This window comes from Arachis ipaensis, chromosome B6, assembly GCF_059453495.1.
Source record: "Arachis ipaensis isolate K30076 ecotype BB chromosome B6, ASM5945349v1, whole genome shotgun sequence".
Taxonomy (NCBI): Eukaryota; Viridiplantae; Streptophyta; class Magnoliopsida; order Fabales; family Fabaceae; genus Arachis; species Arachis ipaensis.
Window position 1 is genome coordinate 12,788,683 of NC_142441.1, and position 23,509 is coordinate 12,812,191.

At 36.2% G+C, this 23,509-nt stretch overlaps 1 protein-coding gene across 3 annotated transcripts; it reads right to left on the bottom strand.

Annotated features, from left to right (window-relative positions):
• Positions 1-4,144: 4,144 nt before the first annotated feature.
• On the bottom strand, positions 4,145-15,412 carry LOC107645958 (haloacid dehalogenase-like hydrolase family protein). Of its 3 annotated transcripts, none has more exons than XM_016350120.2 (28): positions 14,840-15,412; positions 14,130-14,230; positions 13,980-14,036; positions 13,798-13,892; positions 13,362-13,461; positions 12,976-13,034; positions 12,697-12,821; positions 12,246-12,378; positions 11,912-11,999; positions 11,738-11,816; positions 11,301-11,361; positions 10,998-11,073; positions 10,807-10,917; positions 10,495-10,590; positions 10,129-10,251; positions 9,789-9,986; positions 9,567-9,671; positions 9,349-9,413; positions 8,865-8,958; positions 8,590-8,747; positions 7,704-7,753; positions 7,491-7,612; positions 7,131-7,238; positions 6,651-6,743; positions 5,781-5,817; positions 5,044-5,291; positions 4,787-4,936; positions 4,145-4,609 (listed from the first exon to the last, which is right to left on the bottom strand). In XM_016350120.2, the coding sequence occupies exons 1-28, from the start codon at positions 15,234-15,236 to the stop codon at positions 4,445-4,447; spliced, it is 3,294 nt and encodes a 1,097-aa protein (XP_016205606.1). In that variant the 5' UTR covers positions 15,237-15,412; the 3' UTR covers positions 4,145-4,444. The 3 variants fall into 3 exon arrangements, with proteins under 3 accessions (XP_016205606.1, XP_088345939.1, XP_088345940.1); XM_088489813.1 differs by having other exon boundaries at positions 13,980-14,023; positions 14,840-15,382; XM_088489814.1 differs by having other exon boundaries at positions 11,912-12,016; positions 14,840-15,258.
• Between the last annotated feature and the right edge of the window lie 8,097 nt (positions 15,413-23,509).

Sequence of the window (23,509 nt, forward strand, 5' to 3'; positions counted from 1 at the left end):
ACACGAAGGTTCACATCAAATGGCCAAACTCCTACGTAGTGGTCACATTTAGACATTTTCATGATCTCCTTAGCGAATTCGCATATGGAAGGCATAATTTTATTTAATAGCTCAAGTGATAAGAACGTTGAAGAAAAGGTTTCTTGCAAGTATTTAAATTTCTCTTTGTCATCATCAGTGGCAGGTTGTAAATAACTAGGAATTTTATACCAAGGAACCAAAAAGGTTTGGTTGACAGTAGTAGAAGTAAAAGAAGAGGATTCATCATCAATATATGACTTAGAGGTTGATTTTGTGACGAATTTTTTATGTTGGATTATTTGATTGGTACAACAGAAATTTATATGGAACTGATTATAAAATAAATTTCCTTCGGTTATAGGCCATAAACATGGTTTTTTAGAACATGTGAGTTCTATTGAATAGGAAGTTGATTTCTTTGCCATGAAAACTTACTATTAATTAATAAACTAAGTTGAGGTGAAAAATTTGCAGGTTTAGGATCTTTTATTTTTACTCTAATATTATAGTTGTATATATAATGATTTTATACAACAAAATTATAAGCATTCATCTTATCTTATCTTATCTTATTAGATTATTTTAAATTTGAGATTTTTTTTTACTAAGTTAAATACGGAAAGATTCAGAATCTAGAATTGATTTAAAAGAAAAATCAGGTTTTACTTTCATAGGTTTGCTCTTAACCTTAGATCCTCATGTTGGGTTCGAGGTTTTCGAAGGCCTGCAACTTGAAAATCTTTGTTAATCTCAAATGGAAAAATCTGACTCATCAATACTTTATATTATTATACATGTGATTTTTCTATTTGATGATATGTACCAGTACCACTCCCTGGTTAATAACAAATTTGAATCATCAATAAATACACAGTTTTGCACATCCTTGTATCCATATTCTACAAAGTTAATTTGCATTCCACTTTCTTTTTCTCGAATGGATTATTTTGTTATGCAATATATTGGTCAAGTGTAGGGGTGGCAACACTACCCGAACCCGCGGGTACCCACCCCGCCCCTACCCGCTCGGGGCGGGTAATTACCCGCCCCTGCACCGGGGCGGGTTTTAACGGGGCGGGTTCTTGTGCGGGGCGGGGCGGGGTCGGGTTTAGGTTGAACCCGCCCCTACCCGCCCCGGTATATATAATATATATGTAAATATATATATATTTTTAATATATAATATACGTAACATATATAAAATAATTAGTAAAATGATTAATAATATTATATCATATATAAATTTTTACTTTAATTTATATTATGTATGTAAATGGTGGTTATATAATTTTTAAAATTTAATTTTATTTGTTGGATTTAATAATTATAGGGGCGGGTAGGGGCGGAGCGGGTACCCGCAGGGGCGGGTTAGGGTTTAACATTTTACAACCCGCGGATAGGGCGGGGCGGGTTTGATGCGGGTTTTCTGTAGGGCGGGGCGGGGTAACCCGCCCCGTTGCCACCCCTAGTCAAGTGTTTTTTCTTTTTTTTTTCCGTTGTTTAATAAGGCAATTTAAAGGCAACTAGTATTTAGTAACAATATATATAACGTGTGATACAAACTACCAATTATATATTATTACTAGAATAAATTGAGTGTGTGTTTGGATTATAATTTGCAAACTATAATTTGTGTAAATTTGATTTTGATGAAAAGTAAGTTTGTGTTAACGTGATTTATATTTGGCAATCTTTATATCAAAATAGATTATAATAAAATAAATGTTGTTTGGATTATACTACTCAAAATCACTTTTAAATAAAATATTACTAAAAGAGACATCAATTTAAATAATTTTTTTATATTATTCTATTATTTTACTTTAGATATTTGAATAGATCTTATTAAGAGACATGATAAAACACTAATAAAATACATAAAAAATAATAAAAAAATATCATAAAAAAATTTCATATAATAAAAAAAATTCATATGAACTAGAAAACAATAAAAAATAATAATATACATGAAAAAGCAGAACACAAAAAAAAAATATAAAAAATATTTATCATATAAATAAAATAAATACAATAAAAAATAAAAATATGAAAGATAGTATTATACATTTTATAATGTTAAAAAAAAAGAAAATGTTCTATAATTTTTTTAGTACCATTAATACTCTTTAATTTAGTATCATTTTGAACTATAAATTTTTATTATTTATGACTCTTTTGTTACTTATAATTAGTATATAATAAAGACGAAAATAAAATACAGTCAGAAGGACAATAAAATCATGCAAACATAGTATATAATAATTACGATCAACAATATATATTATATAAAAAAAATTACAATAAGAAGAATAAAATTCATATGAATAAAACCAAATTAAAAAAAAATTATACACAACATAAATATAGTACAGTAACAGATAGAAAAAAAAATTTATATAAACAAAAAATAATAAATTTTTTATTTGGGCCGTGATTGAAATAAATTTGTATGAAAAAAAATTTATGGTTACTTGTATCTTTCTTATAGAAGAAAATGAAGGGTAAAGTTGGTAGAAAAGAAAAAAAATCCTCATCTAATTTTTCAATGATAACCAAACTTTCCCAATGTGGACGCAGAAGTTAGAATTTTTTGCTTCAGGTAAACTTACGTTTAGAGGTGTAAGCACTTCTGGGTTGAGAATTCCAAAAGATTGCCAAACATAACAGTGAAATTCAAGACGCTTAAACAGGCTTCTCTCTTCCCTAACGTGAACCCCAAACACATCCTGAGTAGTCAACTCAAAAAATTTATAACTAGTAAATATGGTTATAAATTTAAAGAGACAAGTTAGTTAGAAGAATCCGAATTTCTATCCTCTCAAATAATAATATAGTAACAATATATATAACCATAGTTATCAGAACCGACCCGACAATCGACCCGGCCAGGTCACCGGGTTACTGAGTTACTGGTTCAACCGGTGGGTCACAGGTTCAACCAGTTAATCCGATCATAATTAAATAAAAATATAAAATTATAAAAATAAAATTAAAATTAAAAGTTAAATACATGTTTTCAAAAAATATATTAATGACAATCAAATATCAATTCTTAGATATAATTTATGGTATAAAAACAGATAATAAATTAGTCACTAATACAAAATACTTTCTCAATTTAAATGAACAAGAGAAAATAAAAAATAACACAATCAATATCAATATGTTTGTATATTATGTGTTATTACTTGTGTTAGTATCTATGTCAATCTATATTTAAAAGAATAAAAATAAATAAATAAAAATTCATTCAAAGTTTATTATATATTTAATTTTTGTCACCTATATTAATAAGAATCAAGATAGCACAGTTTTAAGAGGAGGCGCCATAACCTTACCCACCCAAGTTCGGATCTTTCTCACTACAATTTTGAAGTTGTGAATAGGGTGCTCCTATGATGGTTCAGCAACGCGCAGGTGCACCGTTACTGCAATCTGAGTGCGAACCGACCGGTTTTTAACGGATTTGACCACCGTTGATCGGTTCAATTGCAGGTCCGGTCCAATTCACTAATCGAACCGACCAGACCACCGGTTCACTAGTTTTCCAATCGAACCGATCAATCCGGTCCGATTCTGATAACTATGTATATAAAGTGTGATACAAACTACCAATTATATATATTATTACTAGAATAGCCTGAATAGTCAACTCAAAAAATTTATAACTAGTAAATATGGTTATAAATTTAAAGAGACAAGTTAGTTAGAAGAATTGGAGTTTCTATCCTCTCAAATAGTAATATAGTATGATGATGATATGAAATTATGAACAAACAGATTATTACTATTCAACAAGCGTGCCATCATCATGGGATCTCTCGTCAGTATAGATTATGATAAAGACATCAAGTTTTGAATAAACCCACGATCATCGTGCTTTATACCAAACAACTAGACATATGTTAACTTAGCCAAAGCCCAGAGATTTAAATTCGGATATAATGGAACTAACGCGTTTGACCATCTTTATTTCCATGTTTTACTAAACAAAGCTGATTCTACTTACCATACACTAATAATTTGCTTTGCTAGCAACGTAGGGGACCTGATCTGCTTTGCTTCAACTACGAATAAACAATATACCTCACGTCCAATTACTGAAACCCAACCAATCATAATATGAACAAAACATAACTGTGCACGAGTGTCTTCATTGATATATAATAGCGATCACGTGCTGATATATTATAATATATTGATATATAACATGAAAAATAAAAGAGAAAAAAGGGTATTTAAAATGGCTATACAACGAAATACAGTGTAATAGAAGCAGGAAAGACAGAAATAAAAAAGAAAACCTTGATTTTGTGTGAAGAAAGCTCATGACCCCTCAACTCTCGAGCATTTGATTGTTATATATTTTAAGGCAAAAAATGAGCGACAGATAGTGTGTGCTAAATTAACCTGGATTAAGGAGTCACGGGGCAACCGAGGGCAGTAAGAAGTTGTTGGGAGTTTTGGGCTTCACAAGATGAGCAAGAGTGACGTCTGCCTTGTTAGCGCTAGGAACTCCCTCTCGGAAGGGAATCTCAAACAGCAAAGATTGGTACAAACATACTTCATCTTCCTTGCAATAGTAAACCTGCAAAATTAATATATATTATTTCTCATCGAAGATCAATCAGACTGTCCATCACCACAAAAGTTATATGAGGTGATGGATTTATAGTTCTAGCACTAAAGTACACAAACAAGCTGCCATTGCGTCTACCAATATTTCTGGAATTAACATACATGTTCTTGCTTTAAGGAGGCATACCTTGCAATTAATTCTACCCATGGAAGCCGAGTTAGATAACCTCTTAAAGCGAAGCGTTGCTGATCCTTCTGAACTAAGGAATCCGTCCAAAGGATCAATGTTTACAGCATCCGCAGGTTCAGTATCAGCACTAAATCTACTGCGTGCTTCCTGCAATGGAATTTTAGGGGCAGTTGTCAATGACATATCTAACATCTAACGCGTAATGTATGCAAATAGTTGGATTAGTGTTTGAAAGAGAGAAAAATGACGAGCACCTTTGAGAAATGATACTCATTTGGTAATGCAATATCAATATACAAGTTTCCCTCATTTGATGAAATAGGATCAATCATAATACTCATTGTGTCGGCTGATGGTCGTCTTCTGAGGCGTTTCAAAGATCTTGATTTCGGTTTAGGAGGCTGAAATCCTTTAAGCTCTAAAGTATGAAGCAAAAATTCATCACTTTTCAAATCCAGATATCGGATTAAGCTGTTATTTGTATCTGCAATAAATAATCTCCCTGAAAATGAAAACCAAAAATATTTATACACAAGTGAGCATTTTATACCGATTCATTCTAGACAAGAGTAGGTGCACATCCCCAAATTTCATGAACAAGATATGTACTACAAGTAGCGAATATATAATGCCATAGCATGCATGATGAGATGGCAAATATGTACATTACAATTAATGACAACCATTGCCAGGAACAATAATCCAGCAATACTCTGTCACAACAACTAAATAACAGGTCAAGCGATTTCCCATAAAGTAAAACCATTGTCTTTGTGAAAGATGAGGTAAGAAAATCTTGATTCTTCAATATCACATGAATGATCAGTAATCAGGATCAAGAGAAAGTTAGCAAAAGGCTACATTCCATCTGCTAATCCTAACCGTACTTGAATAATTCGTAATTAAGATTTGCTCTCTTCATATATCTACATACACATATGAAGGGCATAATAATAAAGAGTTGGATTAATTGCACCAAAAATCACATTACCATTGTTCCCTTCAACAATTCCTGCCGGTTCAGATAGCTGCAAGAACAGTGATAAATGTATTAACATAGATTGCGAGCTATTATGTACGGAAGAATTCATTAATTTTTCGTGATTCTGCTCATGCTTGTTTGCACGGACATCCAAATTGGGAACATGAAAAACATCTTGATATATCTTGAAAGAGTTATGAGAAGGTTTGTGTAAGTATAAGAAAACAGAACCATGCAAGTATGTGGATGCTATATATAGTTATATCATAAAACATATACGAATTAATAAGACTAGCAAAGTTTATTATGATATTATCTTAGACATCATAGCTTTTACCATTTTCCCCCTTCAGAAAAAAGGCAGGAAATAAGATAACATCCTCAAAGAAATGAATAGAAAAGAAAAACTACAGTAAACCACATAAACAGGATAGAATAAATAACCCAAAACCTGTCGCATAATTTCACTAAGGCATTACTATAACTAAACAACATCAATACCTTCGTGGACTGTGGTGATTCTAAATGTCTATGGTCATTAAACAGCTTAAAGAACAATTAAAAGAATGAGTGCATTTGATATTTTATGGTTGAATGCTGCTTTTCACAAAATTTAATTTATAGTGCTTGAACAGTGATCATACAACCTATGTGCTACATAAGAGTCTACAATATAATTTAAATGATTCTGTTGTTGCCAAAAAACCAAATAGTTAGTTCCACACTTAGGATGTACATGGATGCCTGATGTGAAAGAGAAAAGGATCTAGCAGTGTATCCAGCATTACAACCATTATAAAAGAGGAAATAAATTGTAATTTGTCTGGTTACAACTCGGGGGCTATTTCATAGACAAAAGGCATAGAATATTTTACCAACCTGAGACGTCAAAGCTGTTCCATCCCTGAAACCAGCTTTTCCTGTTCCTGCAATGCTGCTAACTCTTTTACTAGTTGGATCATACTTCTTGATCTGAAATATTGAAAGAAAACAAAGAGAAAGGAAAATAGGAAATTCTGTTATTGAGAGTATTTCTCGAATGCCAGGCCAACCTATTATTGAACTCATGTTTTTTATGTGAGATATAACATTTATGCTTCGAAACCTTCAATAGTAAGTGTAACCACATAGGAAGGTTACTGTAGTTGCTGACAATTGAAAAGCTTAAAATATTGATTCCTAATACCAACATGCATTGAGCGGTCAACAAAAATAATACACCAACAGCGAGAAAAGGGTAAGTATTGGAGGAAACTTCAGCAAGAACTAGGATAAAATAAGAAAATGTTGAAATTTATATTAAAATGTTACTGTTTCCTCTAAGATATAAGCATGCTAAAACCAGACAGAATTATCTACCTTGTGATTGTAGCTATCGGCAATATAAACTTCACCATCTTTTGCACATGTAACCCCCAGTGGATGTTGAAGGAGTACTTCAGAGCCTATTCCATCTTGATCACCAAACTGCAAAAGTTTGAGGTATAAAAGTAGGTTAACAGGAGGAAGGAATTCTAAAAAAGGTTAAAAGGTTAAACTTTTGTGCAGCTGTGCATAAAGATGAAGAACACACGTATCATAAAAAGCCTAAGCTCATCTACAGGAATGTTTTTTTACCTTCTAATAGGCAAATTTAATTTAAGAACAACAACCTGGGGGACCAATTTAAGTTAATGAATATTAAGGCATGTAATTGGCTTATGGAATCACATAAACTACCTTAAACAAATTATCTGGGAAGATTGGGTCACCACCAGCTATCAGATGAGATCCTCCTGTTTTCAGATCAACAACTCGGATAGAACTACTCTCACTATCGGCGACGTAGATCTCCGTTAGATCTTATGAAACAAATTCATGGAGAAGAATTGTTATTATGAATGGCACTTGATGTAAATTTAAGTTCAAGAAAATTTTTCTGCAACATCTTACCTCGAGAGAATGAAAGACCAGAAGGTTGTGCAAATGACGAACTTGTAGGACTATCTCAATCCAAAAAATAAAAGTAAAAGAATTAGAAGTTGTTCAGTGCTTCTAGAAGAAAGACCACCAAACAGAATTCATGAAAATAAACTGCACTAAATACTTTCAAAACCACAATCTAAGGAATCATAAATATAATACCTGTCTTGGCAAAGAGTGAAAAACTAATAATAAAGTCAACACTGACGTTAACATCAGTTAGGTATCCCTTGAAATCCTGACGATGAAAATTTCAGTGATGAGTTTTTCGCATAAAGCTTCTCACCAAAATTTTCACCTCAGTTTTTAAAGGGGGATGAAACTGACCCTTCAATTGTAAATTTCGAGAAAGAAAATCTAAAATTGAGTTTACTTTGTCAATAAATTTTCAGCAAGCCATCACTCACAGCTATGTTCAAGATTTGCAACAATTATTTCTTAGAGTAACAATTTCAACTCGAAAGTTATAAAAAGTGCTCCGCGGAAAAGGGTACACTATCCCCAACATACTACACAAAAATCAAACCAAATTCTGAGGATAAATAAATTATGACATCATATAGATAGTATAGATAAACATAACACATACTCTAGTTCATTCAATCCAAACAATTGATAATGATGGAAAGATCAAATAATCACAGTTAAGATGTTGAATCCATGTCCTAGTTAAGTACAGATGCATTACTGAAGCAGTCAAAGTCAATATACAATTAGATGGAATTCAGCGAGAGAGATATCAAATTTGAACAGAGTTTAATTGTGGAACATCCTAGTATAGCATCAATATATGCATAACAGCTGCAGAGTAATATCTTATATCCTGAGCATCATGCTAGAAGAGTAGAAGTGCTACCTTGATCCATTTAGATTTCTTTCATAACCATCGCCACTAAAGACTTTCGTAATTCCGTCCAATATATTGTGCTCCCAAATCTGATGTTGGCCAGCCATTGCAATATAAATTTTCTCTTCAACTGGATGAAAGCAGACATCCCAAGGGGAATTGAGAAGCTGAGAAAAGTGGGCAAAAGTGAGGAATCTAACCTTGTGGTCTGGTCCATTTTAGATTCTTTCTATCAATAAGTAAATGTCACTCATTCTCAAAATTTATTAATTAACTTGTATTACCTGAGTGTCTCCTTTTCCTCCTCCAATATAATCAGAGCCCTTGGTCCCATTTCCAGCAAGAGTACGCACTTTCTCATTAATGAAATCAATTTCCCTTTAAAACAGATCTAACATATGTTAGACCCAACATTGAAAAAATCTGCTGTTGTTGTAATTGAAAGTAATAAATTGATCCACTACTTATGTGAACACCTAAAACTATGATTCAAAATGAGTGCTTCTCTAAAATGCATTTGTGGGATTAAAAAAAATTGTAATTTTTTTAGGTCACTAAAGTTCCTGAATCTTTTGAGAATGAAACCATGTGTATATTATTAATTTCAAGATTTTGAATCAGATATGACATATAGACATATAGTTCACAAAGCAAGAGTTCCTCTACTGTTCTCTATGACTAAAATTCACCATTTTAACACCAATGATTGCTGTAACATAGATCACGAAGATTACTGTCAGACTATTACTATCTGAATCTATCACATACCTCAAAGCATGGTTTTCAGTATCTGCAACATAAACGATATTTTTCTTTGCATTATAAGCAAGGCCCTAGAAACAAGGAAAGAAAAAGTAATATATCACTATTGAGACTGAGGAAACTGTAGAGTAATCACCATTCTCAGTTCGCCATAAGGATGGCACAACCACTCTAAATCTAAATAACACTTTATCTTGATTTTTATTCCCCCCTAAATTCCATACCTGAGGTCGGTTAAAGGTGGCATCATCAAATGAACCATCCTGCAGACCTTGCTCCCAACTGCTACCAATTTGTACAATGAAGTTCCCATCAAGGTCGGTAACCACCTGAATACATTTTGGGATTTGAGTTGAAGTAGAGAGAGAGAGAGAGAGAGAGAGAGAGAGAGAGAGAGAGAGAGAGAGAGAGAGAGAGAGAGAGAGAGAGAGAGAGAGAGCACCCACTATACGGTTATGGTTGCTGTCAGAAATAAAAAGCCTGTTGTTGAGGATATCAATTGCTAGCTTTCCAGGGAACTTCAATGGAGATGCTGAAAGCCGAGGATCATTATCTTTCTCCAAATTCAACATAATTGGTGTATTATCCAACAAATTACGTTTTCCATAAAACATCAGTGCTGCCTCCACAAAATCATCAAGATCCTTTCCAAAACAGGAACAATGCAAAACTTTTTTAAATCACCACACTGTAATAAGCTTAATAGCTATAACAAGAATGACTACAAGTATCAGTATATCTCAAAATTATATTTCATTAATTCAACATATCAATTTGAATCAGTACCTTCTTGTGACCTTCTCCAGCAAGTTGTGCTAGGAGCTTACCATTGGGGCCAACAACAGCAAATGTTGGCCATGAATTTATGCCTAACTTGCGCCAAAGATACATGTCACTATCATTCACAACCTACAAATAAGTCAAAATAGAAATTTGATAGAACAAGTTTTGTTAATCATGTGTTCAGGAGTCCTAAAGCATTAAAATTAACAGTAGTGCAACAATAAAACAAAATAGCAGCAGAATAACCATGATATATCAGTTCTTCATAAGCAGAAGAGGATAAAGACCTGATAATATTTAAAAATGTTAAATTTCAAGTAAAAGAATATGGACTTTGAAATACTAATTGAATTCCAACTTTTGTCGTACCGGATGAGTGATATCATAGCGTAGAACTGCATTACGAATGGCTTCAGAATCTTTCTCATTATCGAACTTCGCAGAATGAACACCCACAACAATGAACTGGATATATAAAGCATACATAAAATTATAACCTCATGTTTTCAATGTCAATAATGACTGGCCACCTTCATACAGAAGAAAACTGAACAAACAGAAAATTTTAAGCTCATATCATGAAGTGCTTTTAAATTGGTCTAGAAAAGTTTTATAAAGCAGAAACGCAAATGCAACATTTTATATCCAAAATATAGAAAAATGAAATTTAAAATAAATTACCGGCATATCTTTGTATTTCTTCTCCAAAAACTCTAGGTCTGGTAAGACATGCATACAGTTTATACAACAATAAGTCCAGAAATCCAGGACAACAACTTTTCCTTTCAGATCCTGTCAAAAGATAGAATCACAATCCAATGAGTTATTGCAAATCTTTTATTTGGATTATAACACAAGCTGAAGAAAGGTACCCTGTGAAATTGTAGTGGAGCTGTATTCAGCCAATCAAGTTTCGATGGAAATTCTGGAACAATCTGAGTGTTTCCCCTTGAACAGTAAAAAGAAATTAACGACAAATATCAAATTAGAACTTCTCATTTACAAGCCACAGTTGCTCACTCATGGGCTAAATGCCAAAACTTTAACATTCAATCTCCACTTCTTTTTCCAAATAAGGAGATTTAAACATTATCTGTGATTAATTGGGATCATATTCTGAATATTCTAAATCAGCAGAAATTGAAAATATAGAGATCCTTATATGCTCTAACTACCTGCTCTCTAGATCAGTTATGTAATTCACAAATTGCTGGACCCTATCATCTCTTGAATCACCTGAGAGCAAAAAGCAATAACTATTCCTCTTAATTCATTTTCAGTATTGATCCAAAAAACACAAAGATTGGGGTTACCCAATAAAATGAGCCAATGCCAACATTTTGACTAAGGATTTAATTTATGCAATAAGTTCTGAGGCTGACTAGTTCTTTGACACGACCATAAAGCTTTTGCACTTATGATTGAAAGGTACATTTGAAACTCATTAGAGATGAGATATTTTACCCTTATCAAACATATTAAAGTTTTGAACTGGGTAGCCTTTTAAGATTTTATAACTATATATAGTGACATCATGCTATAAGATGCAAAAATAGATAAACTGGTGAAAGTCTGTGACATCATCAAATATTCATTTCAAGGCATACATTACCTTCTTTCTGTTCCATGGATGGTTGGGTGACTCCAAACAACAGATTCCATATTGCTTTGGGTGAAGCATATTGCATTGCCTGTGGTATAGCGGTTAAACAGCTAGACATGATTGACTTCCATATCAATTGTATTGTATGTATACCATGTATACTGCTACTCAGTTTAATTGTACCTTCCAGTTACTAATGGTGAAAACAAGGCAAGAGATAGCAATACCAAGACTCCCGAATCTCATTATATCGCGCCGAGAACCCTGTAACCTGCTCATAAATTATTTCTGCACCCTCATGATAATAAATCAACAAAAACTCAGGTTGTTGTACGAAAAAATGAAAATAATTTCATGGTATAAAATTACATATACAGAAAGCCGCAGTTCTTCATATAGGAGAACATCACCAATGATGCTAATTATGCTTATCATACAAACTTATTTTTGAAGAAAATATTTAGATTTCAGAACATATGAATGGAAAGAAAAACCACACAACATAAAACTATATTACCCTTCAGTTGGGAATATTCCCTTGTCACTACCACTGATAGTTTTTCTAGCTCTATCATCTTTTTCAACAACAAGCATAGCAGAGGAAGATTGTGCAGAATCATTTGATGTTTCAGATCCCTGAACCCTCTTATCTGCAATGGCATGTCTACATAAGACCTCAAACAACATAATATCTACACTCTTGAGCAGTATCCAAGAACAATTGTTAGAAAACAGCTAATCCTGAGATGTAATTTGATAAAGCAACAACTATAATATATTAAGTGATTCAACCAGTAATAACACAAAGCATCTTGCAATAAGAGATATTTCTCATACAAGGAACACTCATTCGATGATCACAGTTCTTAAGTTATAGGACAAATGTGGTTTTACCTTTCTACAGCAAAGATGATAATAAGAAATTAAAGGGATAAAAAGTTTTACAACAAACTCCCAAGACTACATACTATATCCAACAGAGCCTCCACTGAGAATGTCATCAAGTGAAATATTTCCTATGTCATCTCGGATGAGTGATGGACCAACAGATTCCAAAGCCTCATCTGACAACGTAGTTCTAACAGCTATGCATCTGCAAACAATAAACATGACAATATATATAAATTTCACTTCTTAAAAAGAATATAACCATAACAGTGATTTTGAAGTCTAGAAATTAGTTTGACTTGATAGGTTCACGTCTTCATGCAGCAATTAAAAAAAAATATACATTGGTCAGTACATACCTCATTTGTGCAGTTTTAGCAGCCTGAACTCCAGCTAGTGCATCTTCTATAACTACACACTGGGAAAAGGTTTAAGCATATCAACTAATTCTATATTGATAAAACCTTTCAGTAAAGCTTAATTGATGTATACAGTCAGTACTCATGAGACTCGGTGAACTAAAATGACAGGCTACCTAGTACCTACTTAGGTATTCCAGATGCATTTCCACAGACCCTAATAATAGTTCTAGGGTTATGCTTGTCAATTGTTATCTATATATTTTCGGTATCCTAATTTACAACAATAAAACAAAGCCACCCTACAAAATCTATGAACAAACAAATATGCAGCATGAATATCTAACGACAAGCTCAATTAATCTAGTAATGTTAGTAGCAAATACCTCACTGGGAGGCACATCCAATATTTTTGATGCAGCTAAGAAAATATCAGGAGCAGGTTTCAAATTCTCAAAAGCATCTGCAGACACAATTGCATCAAACCTGAAAGAATAAATACTGGTTTTCAATAAGGGCATCATGGATATGGAAGTGCATGTTAATATTGAAGTCACGTTGATGAAGCCTAGCATGAAATCAGACGAAAATGTAGGCAGTTTGTACTTCGTTTAAATTAAACACAGAATTTGGCATATAATATCCTATGGACTTGCGTTGTATCTCAGATTATTATGGTTTGATGCTTCAGTGCATAAAAAATTGAAGAAATTAAGAGCAAATTTTGAAAAAGAAAAATATTCCATACTTTTGATTATTAATAACAATTAAAGGGTAATATCTCCAAATGTATTCATCAAGTTGTTTGGAATTTTGACTTACATTGACAATGGCAAACCAGCAGCAGCTAGATTAGCATCAACCTTTATGCGATCAGCACTAGATGCAACAGCCACCTTAATGCCTTTGCTTTTACACTGTTATATGTCCGTGTGTCCTTTCTTAGTTGATTGATGAATCAGCAACGCAATCAAAACATGGTGATTGTGATTTGTTTTACATACCTGAGAAATAAGTTCACTGGCACCAGGAAATCCTATTCCGGAATCTGGTTTGGCATACTGAGATAAGTACAAGTCTTTAGGCAATAACAACATTAACATGTAGAGTAAAAGAAATAAAAAGCTGCATCTAGTGAGATATAAATGGTTTACCTTATCCAAATATATTTCGAAGAATCTCTTTTTTGCAGCTTCGGTATCAAATCCTTTAACTCCCTTAACAGAGGCAACACCTCCCAGAAAGTTTGCTTCTCCTTTCATGTTCAAAGAAGTCATGAATAATACAAATGATTAGAATTCAAATAACCAACTCATTTTCAACAAATGGTGTCTGGCAGATAACATCATTATATGTCTGCATGTATTCATTTCAATCTTTGTCCCTTTTTAAGGTGTAAACAAGAAAGAACCACAACAAACCGAAATACAAAGAGTAACTTAAACGGCATTAGCATGAATGAAGATTGGTAATTCCCGTGGAGACAAAGAATATGCATTAAATTAGCTAGTCAACATCCATGCTTAGCTAATCACTACTGAGTCCCATATTCTCATCGTTAAGCACGTTTATATGATACAAATTGACTGTCCTATCAAACACAAAGTAGCTCGGAATGAAGTCACCAAATGATCTCCATGCAGCCAAAAACTGAATCACTTACTAAGAAGTTTCAAAAAAAAAATAATAATAATAATAAAATAAAAAATAAAAAAAGATGAAAAATCTAGACAGTAATCCAAATTATTATAAGCAGTTATAGCAAATTAGGAACCATTCCCAGCCTGAGAGCACATGTTCTACCGGAAAGCGGAGATTGAGCCAGAGAGTTTAAATCAACAGAAAACAGAATTAGGAAGAGTACCTGTTCCCATGAATGGGACGAAGTCATCGACGGTGACTTGGACGCCCATCTCGGCGAAGACATCAACAGCGGCTCTTCTAGAAGGTTCCTCGCTGTTGCAGAGCACACCATCCATGTCAAACAACACCGCAGAGACCTTTCCCCACTCTCCTCCTCCAGCTCCACTAGTCGCGGCAACATCCTTCTCTTCGACTTTGACGCAAGCTTTCACAGCAAAAGTAAACCGTGGAGTCAAAAGAAGGCAGTTGGAATTCGATCGGCAACGGAGGACTCGAGAATAGAAGGAAGACGAAGAAGAAGGTGTGAGTGGTCTGATAGTAGAGTTGGAGAAGACGACGTTGGTTGTGGCGGTTGGTGTGCGAGATAGAGAGTAGGCAGCTGTTTCGAATAATGCCATCGCAACTGAATTCAGTTACGGCGGGAAGAGTTTGTTGGGAATGTCATGCAATGAAGAGTGGGTGATCGGATGGTGTGGTGCAGTGTCGGGAAATTGCGAGTGTCAGGTAACGGAATTTTCGCGGGTACCTTATCCACTTCTTGACCACAATATTTTGTTTTGCTTTTTCTAATTTTAATTTTTATCTTTTTGGGTGGAAGTCATGCTCCTGTTGCTCCATTAGCTGCGTGGCTGAAATCTAAAGTCAAGACCGGTCCACAAGGAAAGGAGCCAAATATATGTATGAATCATCCATAGGAAGATGGCAAAAACAACCTTTCTTTTTAGTTATTTATTTGTTCATAATGAAAAAATATATTTTAAAAAATATATATTATTAATAAAAGTATAAATTATAAATAAAATTAAAGATAACAAAAGAAATAATTATATTAATAATTTTAATTAATACTAATTTAAATAGCATTGAATTTTTAAATTTATATAAAATAATTTTTTTAAAATCTCAATTTTAAAAGAAGTTTTATTCAAAAAAATTTAAAAATAAATAAAAGTTACTAGACTAAAAATGGAATAATTAGTCATAAGAATTAGTATATTACAATATAAATCTTTAAAAATTAGAAAAAAATATTAAAAAATAAAAAAATTATAAAAAAGGAAACTCAACTAGTAAAAAATTATTAAATTTACAAAATAAAAATATTTTAAAATAATAATAAATAAAAGTAAAAAATAATATTATAACATTTATAAAAAAATAATAAAAAATAAAATAATCTTCTAATAAAATTTGTGTTAAAAATTTAAATTTTAAATAAATTAAAAAATTGGTATTTCGGATGTTGGTGATCTATCGTTTAGGGTTTAGGGTTATATCGATGAGTTGTTTGATTGAAGGAGTTATATGTCGGCTTGAGTTTTTTTTTTTTTTGTGACGTGTCGGCTTGAGTTGAACACCACCTGTGAGAACACCTGCAAAAATGCTCCGACTTTTAAATCAAAAACAGTCTTAATAATATAATAAAAAATAGTAAAAAGTAAGTAAAAAACAGATAATTCTCCTGTGTATTATTTTAGTTGTTTATACAGAATGAGAGTCTGTTGTGGTATTTTTGAATTACGCCGAGATCCTCAGTGAGTTCCGTGCAATTTGCTATGTAAATTATTTTTATTGAGTCATGATTGTTATTTGACTTGGAACTTATGTGTTCGAGCCTATCATTTCTATTGTCGAGGTATAATGTACATATCAATTGTCTGTGTGTGTCAACGGCTTTGCCTCTGTTCTAATTGTTTTTTGTTTGGTTTTTGTGATTTTGCCTGGATCTTTTGTTATCTTTTTAGTAGCTTTCATGTTAGTTGTTTCATCTACCTCTTCTTCGTAGCCTTCTTATGTTTCTTCTATATCTAAACTTGTTTTCCTTTCTTGCTTATTTTCCATTTGTATTGCTAGGCCCTACTCCATCCTTTCTAAGCCTTCTTTGTCTTTGAATAATTATCCAAGACCCAAAATTGTCCTCTTGAATCATGACTTGTTTGCAAAGATCTTTTGCTATTGTTGTAGCTTCCTTTCTTCCTTCTGTTTTTTCAGCATCTTCTTGTGCGTCCTTTTCTCCATTTCTGGTTGTATAATTGTATCTTCTCTGGTGCCTTCATCTTTGTTGGTGGCTTTTAGCTTTTCTTTTTAGATTAGGCAGTTTTTTTGTTCGTGATTAATTCTTCCACATGTGAACACAAATTTAGTGAATACCATTATATTTCCTAGCGGCTCAAGTCACTTTTCTATTGTTTTTAAGAAATTAATTAGGGTTTAGGGTTTAGGATTTAGGGTTTATTTATGTTATATTTTATTAAAATTAAAATTACTATAAAAAAATTTTAAAATGTTAAATTATAAAAGCTCACAATAAAGAGGTATATATATATTATCAAAAAAAATATAATTTAAAAAATAATGATAATAACATTATTCTAATTCAAAAAGAGTATATATAAACCAAAATACATATTAGTTATTGTTACGTGGTGGGTAACCGGAGACTAATGGGCCGGATGGCGTTGGTTGGCCCAAACGTGTGAAGGAGGTGGCTGTCGAGTGGACCTGGTACTCGGTGTTCCTCCGTCCGACTTGTACGTGAGAAAGAATGGGGGGTGGTACCTGCAAAGACACTCCAATGCCTAAGTTAGCAAGAGTGTGAGCAGGTTAGAGAGTATATTGGAACTTGGTGATACCTGAATGGTGTCAGTGTATTTATAGTGGTGAACCAATAACCACCGCTGAAGTAGTGCCACATTTTTAGGTGGATAACCGTTCCCATATCTTAGGGAGGTTAAGATATGACTCTATGAAGTGGTTAGAGAGTTTCTAGGGGCAGTTACTCACTCGAATGAGTGTTATCTGCCAGCTGGCTCTCGTATCCGACTTCTTTGGAGCAGGTCGTGTTCAGTACCGACTTCTGGGGATGAAGGCTGGTACTGGGTGAGGGCCAACCCTTTGGGTTGGGCCTTTTTGCTTGGATCCTGGACCTTAATTTTTGGGCCAGGGTATGAACAGTGTCCCTACTCGAGCCCAATTTCCTTTTAGGATTTGGGTTCGAGTATTCAATTCGGGGTCGTAGCCGATTTGCAAGAGGACCGACGTGATGGTTTAAGAACCGACGTGATTTTTCTTGACCTTTCGGTTCTGTCAGTTACGTCTAATCAAGCGTCGTGTCCGTTAGGGGTGTGCGTGGGGATTTAATGGCCTTGGTAACGGTGCATCTTCATTAATGATAGCCCCAGTTTTACCATTATGCCCCTAATGTTCTTATAAATACTTTCCCTCTCTTTCGTTGTTTCGTTTCTGCAATCTTTCAAATTTCCCTTGCATTTGTTCGTGCTGCATTCTTGCGTTTCGAAGGTTTTTACTTCCTCCAGTCTTGATTTCAGACTTAAAGGTTAGCTTTTTTCCCTTTCTGTAACATGCTTTCTATTTTCGTGCCTTTATTTTGTAGGTAGGCTGGTTTGTAGGCTTTAGTTCCGTACTCCCTCCCTTTAGAGACCGTGTGTTGATTTTCCTTTTCTTTTTTTAGGTTTCTTGTCACCCTTTTTAAGAAAAGAAAATGGCTTCCGTAGATGTTCTTTCTCAGTGGGTTGATGTCACGGTTCTAGGGGAGGAGCCTTCAGTCGATACCGAGTTTATCACCCACCTTCGTACTCATCATAGAATTTGTACTTCTGAAGAGGATGAGCCGAAGTACGAGTTGGTAGTCCCGGGTCCAGAAGACCGGGTTTGCTTCGGGAGGGCCGACGAGGCGGCCCCTCATTTCTTTTTTATGTATGAGAGTATGGTCACCCGTTTGGGCGTTTTTCTTCCATTTTCAGAGTTTGAAATGTCTGTGTTACGTCATTGCCGGGTTGCTCCCACCCAGCTTCACCCCAACTCTTGGGGTTTTTTGAAAATTTACCAATTTATCAGCCAGGCTTTAGAGTTCCCGACTTCTCTGAGGATTTTCTTCTATCTCTTCCACATGACCAAGCCCTTCAGTGGGTTAAATAATAAGCAACAGTGGGTGTCCTTCCAGGCCATACAAGGTCGGAGGCTTTTTACCCTTTTTGACGAATCCTTTCACGATTTCAAAAACTATTTTTTCAAAGTTCAAGCAGTAGAGGGTCACCACCCCTTTTTCCTGGATGACAATTCTTCCCCCCGATTTCCTTTATACTGGTTGGAAGCCTCCCCTTGTGAAAAATATGGCCTTGACGACCTGGATGAGGTGGAGGCGGCCATTGTGGGGTTTCTCCGAGAAGTGTGGGGGAGGGCCCCATACTTGGATACTAAAAAATTTCTCCAGGGGTCGCCGGCCTTTGTCCAGTCACAACTAGGTAGCTTTTTTGCGTTTCTCACTTATTTCCGACTTGCAATTTCTTTTACCGACTTGTCTGACTTTTAGCGACCAATTTGTTTTTGCAGAGATGGCAAAGAAAAACGCTCAAGAGTCTTACCAGAGGGTTCAGGAAGCCAAGGCAAAGTCTCGTGCCAGATCTGGTGGTGCTAGGGCGATTGTCTCTCCTTCTCCTCCTCCTCGGAACGTTGGGACTCCTTCCCAACCTATTGTAATTTCTTCCTCTGCTTCCTCTCTGCCACCCCCTTCTGTCCGACCTACTCCTGAACCAGAGCCGAAGAAGCGCAAGACCATAGAATCTGGCGCTTCTGGTGAGGCGGACGCTCTTGCGTTCGTCCGAAAGAACATCTATCCTCATGCTCGTATGAGTATGGATGATGTTTCTGTTCGGCACTACCTCACCACTGTGGTTGAGGAGAGTCTCAAGACGGCGGGGGTTTGTGGCAAACTCTTGGATATATATGAGAAGACTCCTATCAGCTCTTTAGGGACGACCTCGAGGGTCGAGGAGCTGGAGGGCAGGCTTCGCATATATCAGGAGCATGAGAGGGAGTTAGAGGGGAAAGTCGCCAAGCTGAAGGAGGAGAGGAATAGCCTCCGGGAGAAGGAGCAGAAGTTGCAAGCCCAATGCAACATGGAGGTGGATTTGAGGAAAGCAGCGCAAGCCAGCTACAACAGTTTATTTGCTGATCTTGTGTCTGTAAAGAATGACTTGCTGAATGCTCGGAAGGCCTATACCGAGTTGGAGGACTCTATTGCGAATGCTGCTGATGAGGCTTGGAGGGTTTTCAAGGAGCAGGTCGGAGTCATTGCTCCTGACTTGGACCTTTCTCCTTTGGACCCTGATAAGGTTGTTATTGATGGTGCCATTGTGGATCCTCCTGTCCCCGTGGTGGAGTCCGAGTCTGATTTGAAGACTCGGGGGCAGATGATCATAGAGTCCCCTCCTCGCTCTAAGGACGCTCCGAGTTCTTCTGCTGCTCCTTCGACTTTCTCTCCAACTCCTGGTCCTGGTGGTGGTGATCCTTCTACTCCTCTTGCAAAGAAGTGATTTGGCTATTGGGGGTCCGGCCTGTGGACCCCCCCTTTTTTAAACTCTTTATATTTATTTGTTGATGTTTGAACAATTTTTGACCTTTTAAGACCGTAAACAAAACAATTTATGATGCCCTTTTTTAATAAGGGTTTAATTTAGTGTTTTAAATAAATGCCTTTTTTGGATAAGGGTTTTGGGTTACCTTATGCGCGCATGCTTTTCTGTTCGTGGTTCTTTTGACTCTTTGATTTTTTCTGGAAAAAACCTTTTCTTTGGGGCTTGCCTGCTTTTCTGAATCTCTTTGATCCTTAAGGCAGCCTTACAACTTTTTCTTAGTTTTTTCCTATCTTTTTTTGTTATTCCTAGCACTCAATTTTGTTTTATTGAGTTTTTCGTGACTTAGGCTACTTTTGCGATTCATTTTAATTTTACTCGGTTTCGCATTCCGACTTATGAGTCGGACGGCTCCCGAGTTTATCATGATCGACTTCTATAGGCTCTTTACGCCGACTTGTACCTCGTCGTTTTATCCTGACGACCATCTAGGTCGGTTCATGGGATTTTCACGTTTTGTCGAGCTTAAATCGGCGCGTTTCGTAGAAAGGGAATAAAAAGGAAATTTAAAAGAGATATTTAAAATGAAAGAGATCTTTATTAATTGAGGAGGTACCTTATTGCTACTAAGGGCTTTTGATTATTTATTTTCCCTTAGCCCCTACTATAATGCCTCGTTAAAAACCCTTTTCAGAAAAAAAACCCTTTGATTTTGGGAAAAAATCATGAAATTGGGAAAAGAGTACATCAGGGAGTAGGGTTCGCTTTTAGCTGTAGTACCTTTTCATATTACAAGCATGCCATGATCTTGGTAACTCGTTGCCGTCGAAGTCGGTTACCTTATAATAGCCCTTTCCTAAGACCTCGTTGATCTTGTATGGTCCTTTCCAATTAGCAGCGAGCTTTCCTTCCCCTGATTTGTTGACTCCAATATCGTTTCTGATTAGGACCAAGTCATCTAGGGTGAAACTCCTTCGAATGACTTTTTTGTTGTATCTCGCGGTCATCCTTTGCTTCAACGCTGCTTCTCTTATCTGGGCTTCTTCTCGGATTTCGGGGAGCAAGTCGAGCTCCTCTTTGTGCCCCTGTATATTCCCGATCTCGTCGTGGAAAATCACTCTTGGGCTTTGCTCATTGACCTCTATTGGGATCATGGCTTCTACGCCATAAACTAGTCGGAAGGGTGTTTCTCCAGTGGCGGATTGGGGGGTTGTTCTGTAAGCCCATAGTACTTGTTGGAGCTCTTCAGCCCAAGCTCCTTTCGCATCTTGTAATCTTTTCTTCAGTCCTGCCAGTATGACTTTGTTGGCTGCTTCGGCTTGCCCATTGGCTTGTGGGTGTTCCACCGAGGTGAACTGGTGTTTGATGTTCATACTGGCTACTAGGCTTCTAAAGGTGGAGTCGGTGAACTGGGTTCCGTTATCTGTGGTAATGGAATAAGGTATCCCATACCTTGTGATTATATTTTTGTAGAGGAACCTTCGACTTCTTTGTGCAGTGATGGTGGCCAGTGGTTCTGCTTCTATCCACTTTGTGAAATAATCTATTCCCACTATTAGGTATTTGACTTGTCCTGGCGCCTGGGGAAAAGGACCTAACAAATCCATTCCCCATTTTGCAAAGGGCCATGGGGAGGTGACACTGATGAGCTCTTCTGGGGGGGCCACGTGAAAATTTGCATGCATTTGACACGGTTGGCATTTTTTCACAAAGTCTGTGGCATCTTTCTGCAAGGTTGGCCAGTAGAATCCAGCTCGGATCACCTTTCTGGCTAATGACCTCGCGCCGAGATGGTTCCCGCAGATTCCACTGTGTACCTCCTCTAATACCTCGGTGGCTCTTGAGGTCGGCACACACTTTAACAATGGTGTTGATATCCCCTTCTATAGAGAATATTTTTCACCAAGGTATAGTGTTGCGCTTCCCTTCGGATTTTCTTGGCCTCCTTTTCCTCCTTGGGGAGGATGTCGAATTTCAGGTATTCGACCAAGGGGTTCATCCATCCGAGGTTTAATCCGACCACTTCAAAGACTTCTTGTTTGTCTTTCATTTTTACCACTGAAGGTTGCTGGAGAGTTTCTTGGATCAGGCTTCTGTTATTTCCCCTGGCTTGGTACTTGCTAACTTGGATAGGGCGTCTGCTCTGCTATTTAGGTCCCGAGTTATGTGCGTGACCTCGGTTTCTGCAAAACGCCCAAGGTGCTCCAGAGTTTTTTCCAAGTATCTCTTCATATTTGGGTCTTTTGCCTGATATTCTCCATTTATTTGGGAGGTCACCACTTGAGAGTCACTGTATACCATTACCTTTGTAGCACCGACTTCTTCTGCCAGCTTCAATCCTGCAATCAAGGCTTCATATTCTGCCTGATTATTTGAAGCTGGGAACTCAAACTTGAGGGAGACTTCTATCTGGGTTCCCCTTTCATCTACCAATATTATGCCTGCGCCGCTTCCTGTTTTATTGGAGGATCCATCTACGTAGAGTTTCCATGTAGTTGGTTTATCCTCTTGATCCCCTGCATATTCTGCAATGAAGTCGGCGAGGCACTGGGCTTTAATCGCCGTCCGAGTTTCGTACTTCAAGTCGAACTCGGAGAGCTCTATTGCCCATTGAACCATTCTTCCTGCAACATCCGTCTTTTGGAGGATTTGCTTCATGGGTTGGTTCGTGCGGACTCTTATTGTGTGAGCTTGAAAGTAAGGCCGTAGCCTTCGAGAGGCTATTACTAAGGAGTAGGCAAACTTTTCTAATTTGTGATACCTTAGCTCAGGGCCCTGTAGAACTTTACTGATGAAATAGATTGGGTGTTGACCGTCCTCGTCTTCTCTTATCAAGGCTGCTGAGACAGCCTTGTCTGCCACGGATAGGTATAGGACGAGGTCTTTTCCGGCTACAGGTCGGGTCAAAATAGGAGGTTGGCTCAAAAACTTTTTGAACTCCTGGAACGCCTCCTCGCATTCGGGAGTCCATTCAAACTGGTGTCCCTTTCTCAACAGGGAGAACAGTGGAAGGGATCTTAGTGCTGATCCTGCTAAAAATCTGGAGAGAGCTGCTAGTCGGCCATTCAGCTGTTGGACCTCTCTCAAACAAGTCGGGCTTTTCATTTCTAAGATAGCTCTACACTTGTCGGGATTGGCTTCAATCCCTCTTTGTGTTAGCATGAATCCTAGAAATTTTCCTGCCTCCACCGCGAAGGTGCACTTTGCAGGATTTAGTCTCATCCCGTGCAACCTTATGGTGTCAAAGACTTGTGAAAGGTCAGACAAGAGGTCGACTTCTTTCTTGGTCTTTACCA

What these genes read in the sequence shown, in the direction of transcription:
- LOC107645958 (XM_016350120.2), bottom strand. Translation starts at nt 15,236, where the DNA reads ATGGCATTATTCGAAACAGCTGCCTACTCTCTATCTCGCACACCAACC. An exon ending in CTGGAGAAGGTCACAAGAAG is followed by an intron (nt 9,987 to 10,128) that starts GTACTGATTCAA and finishes TGTTTTGGAAAG; the next exon opens with GATCTTGATGATTTTGTGGA. An exon ending in TGGTCTTTCATTCTCTCGAG is followed by an intron (nt 7,613 to 7,703) that starts GTAAGATGTTGC and finishes TTGTTTCATAAG; the next exon opens with ATCTAACGGAGATCTACGTC.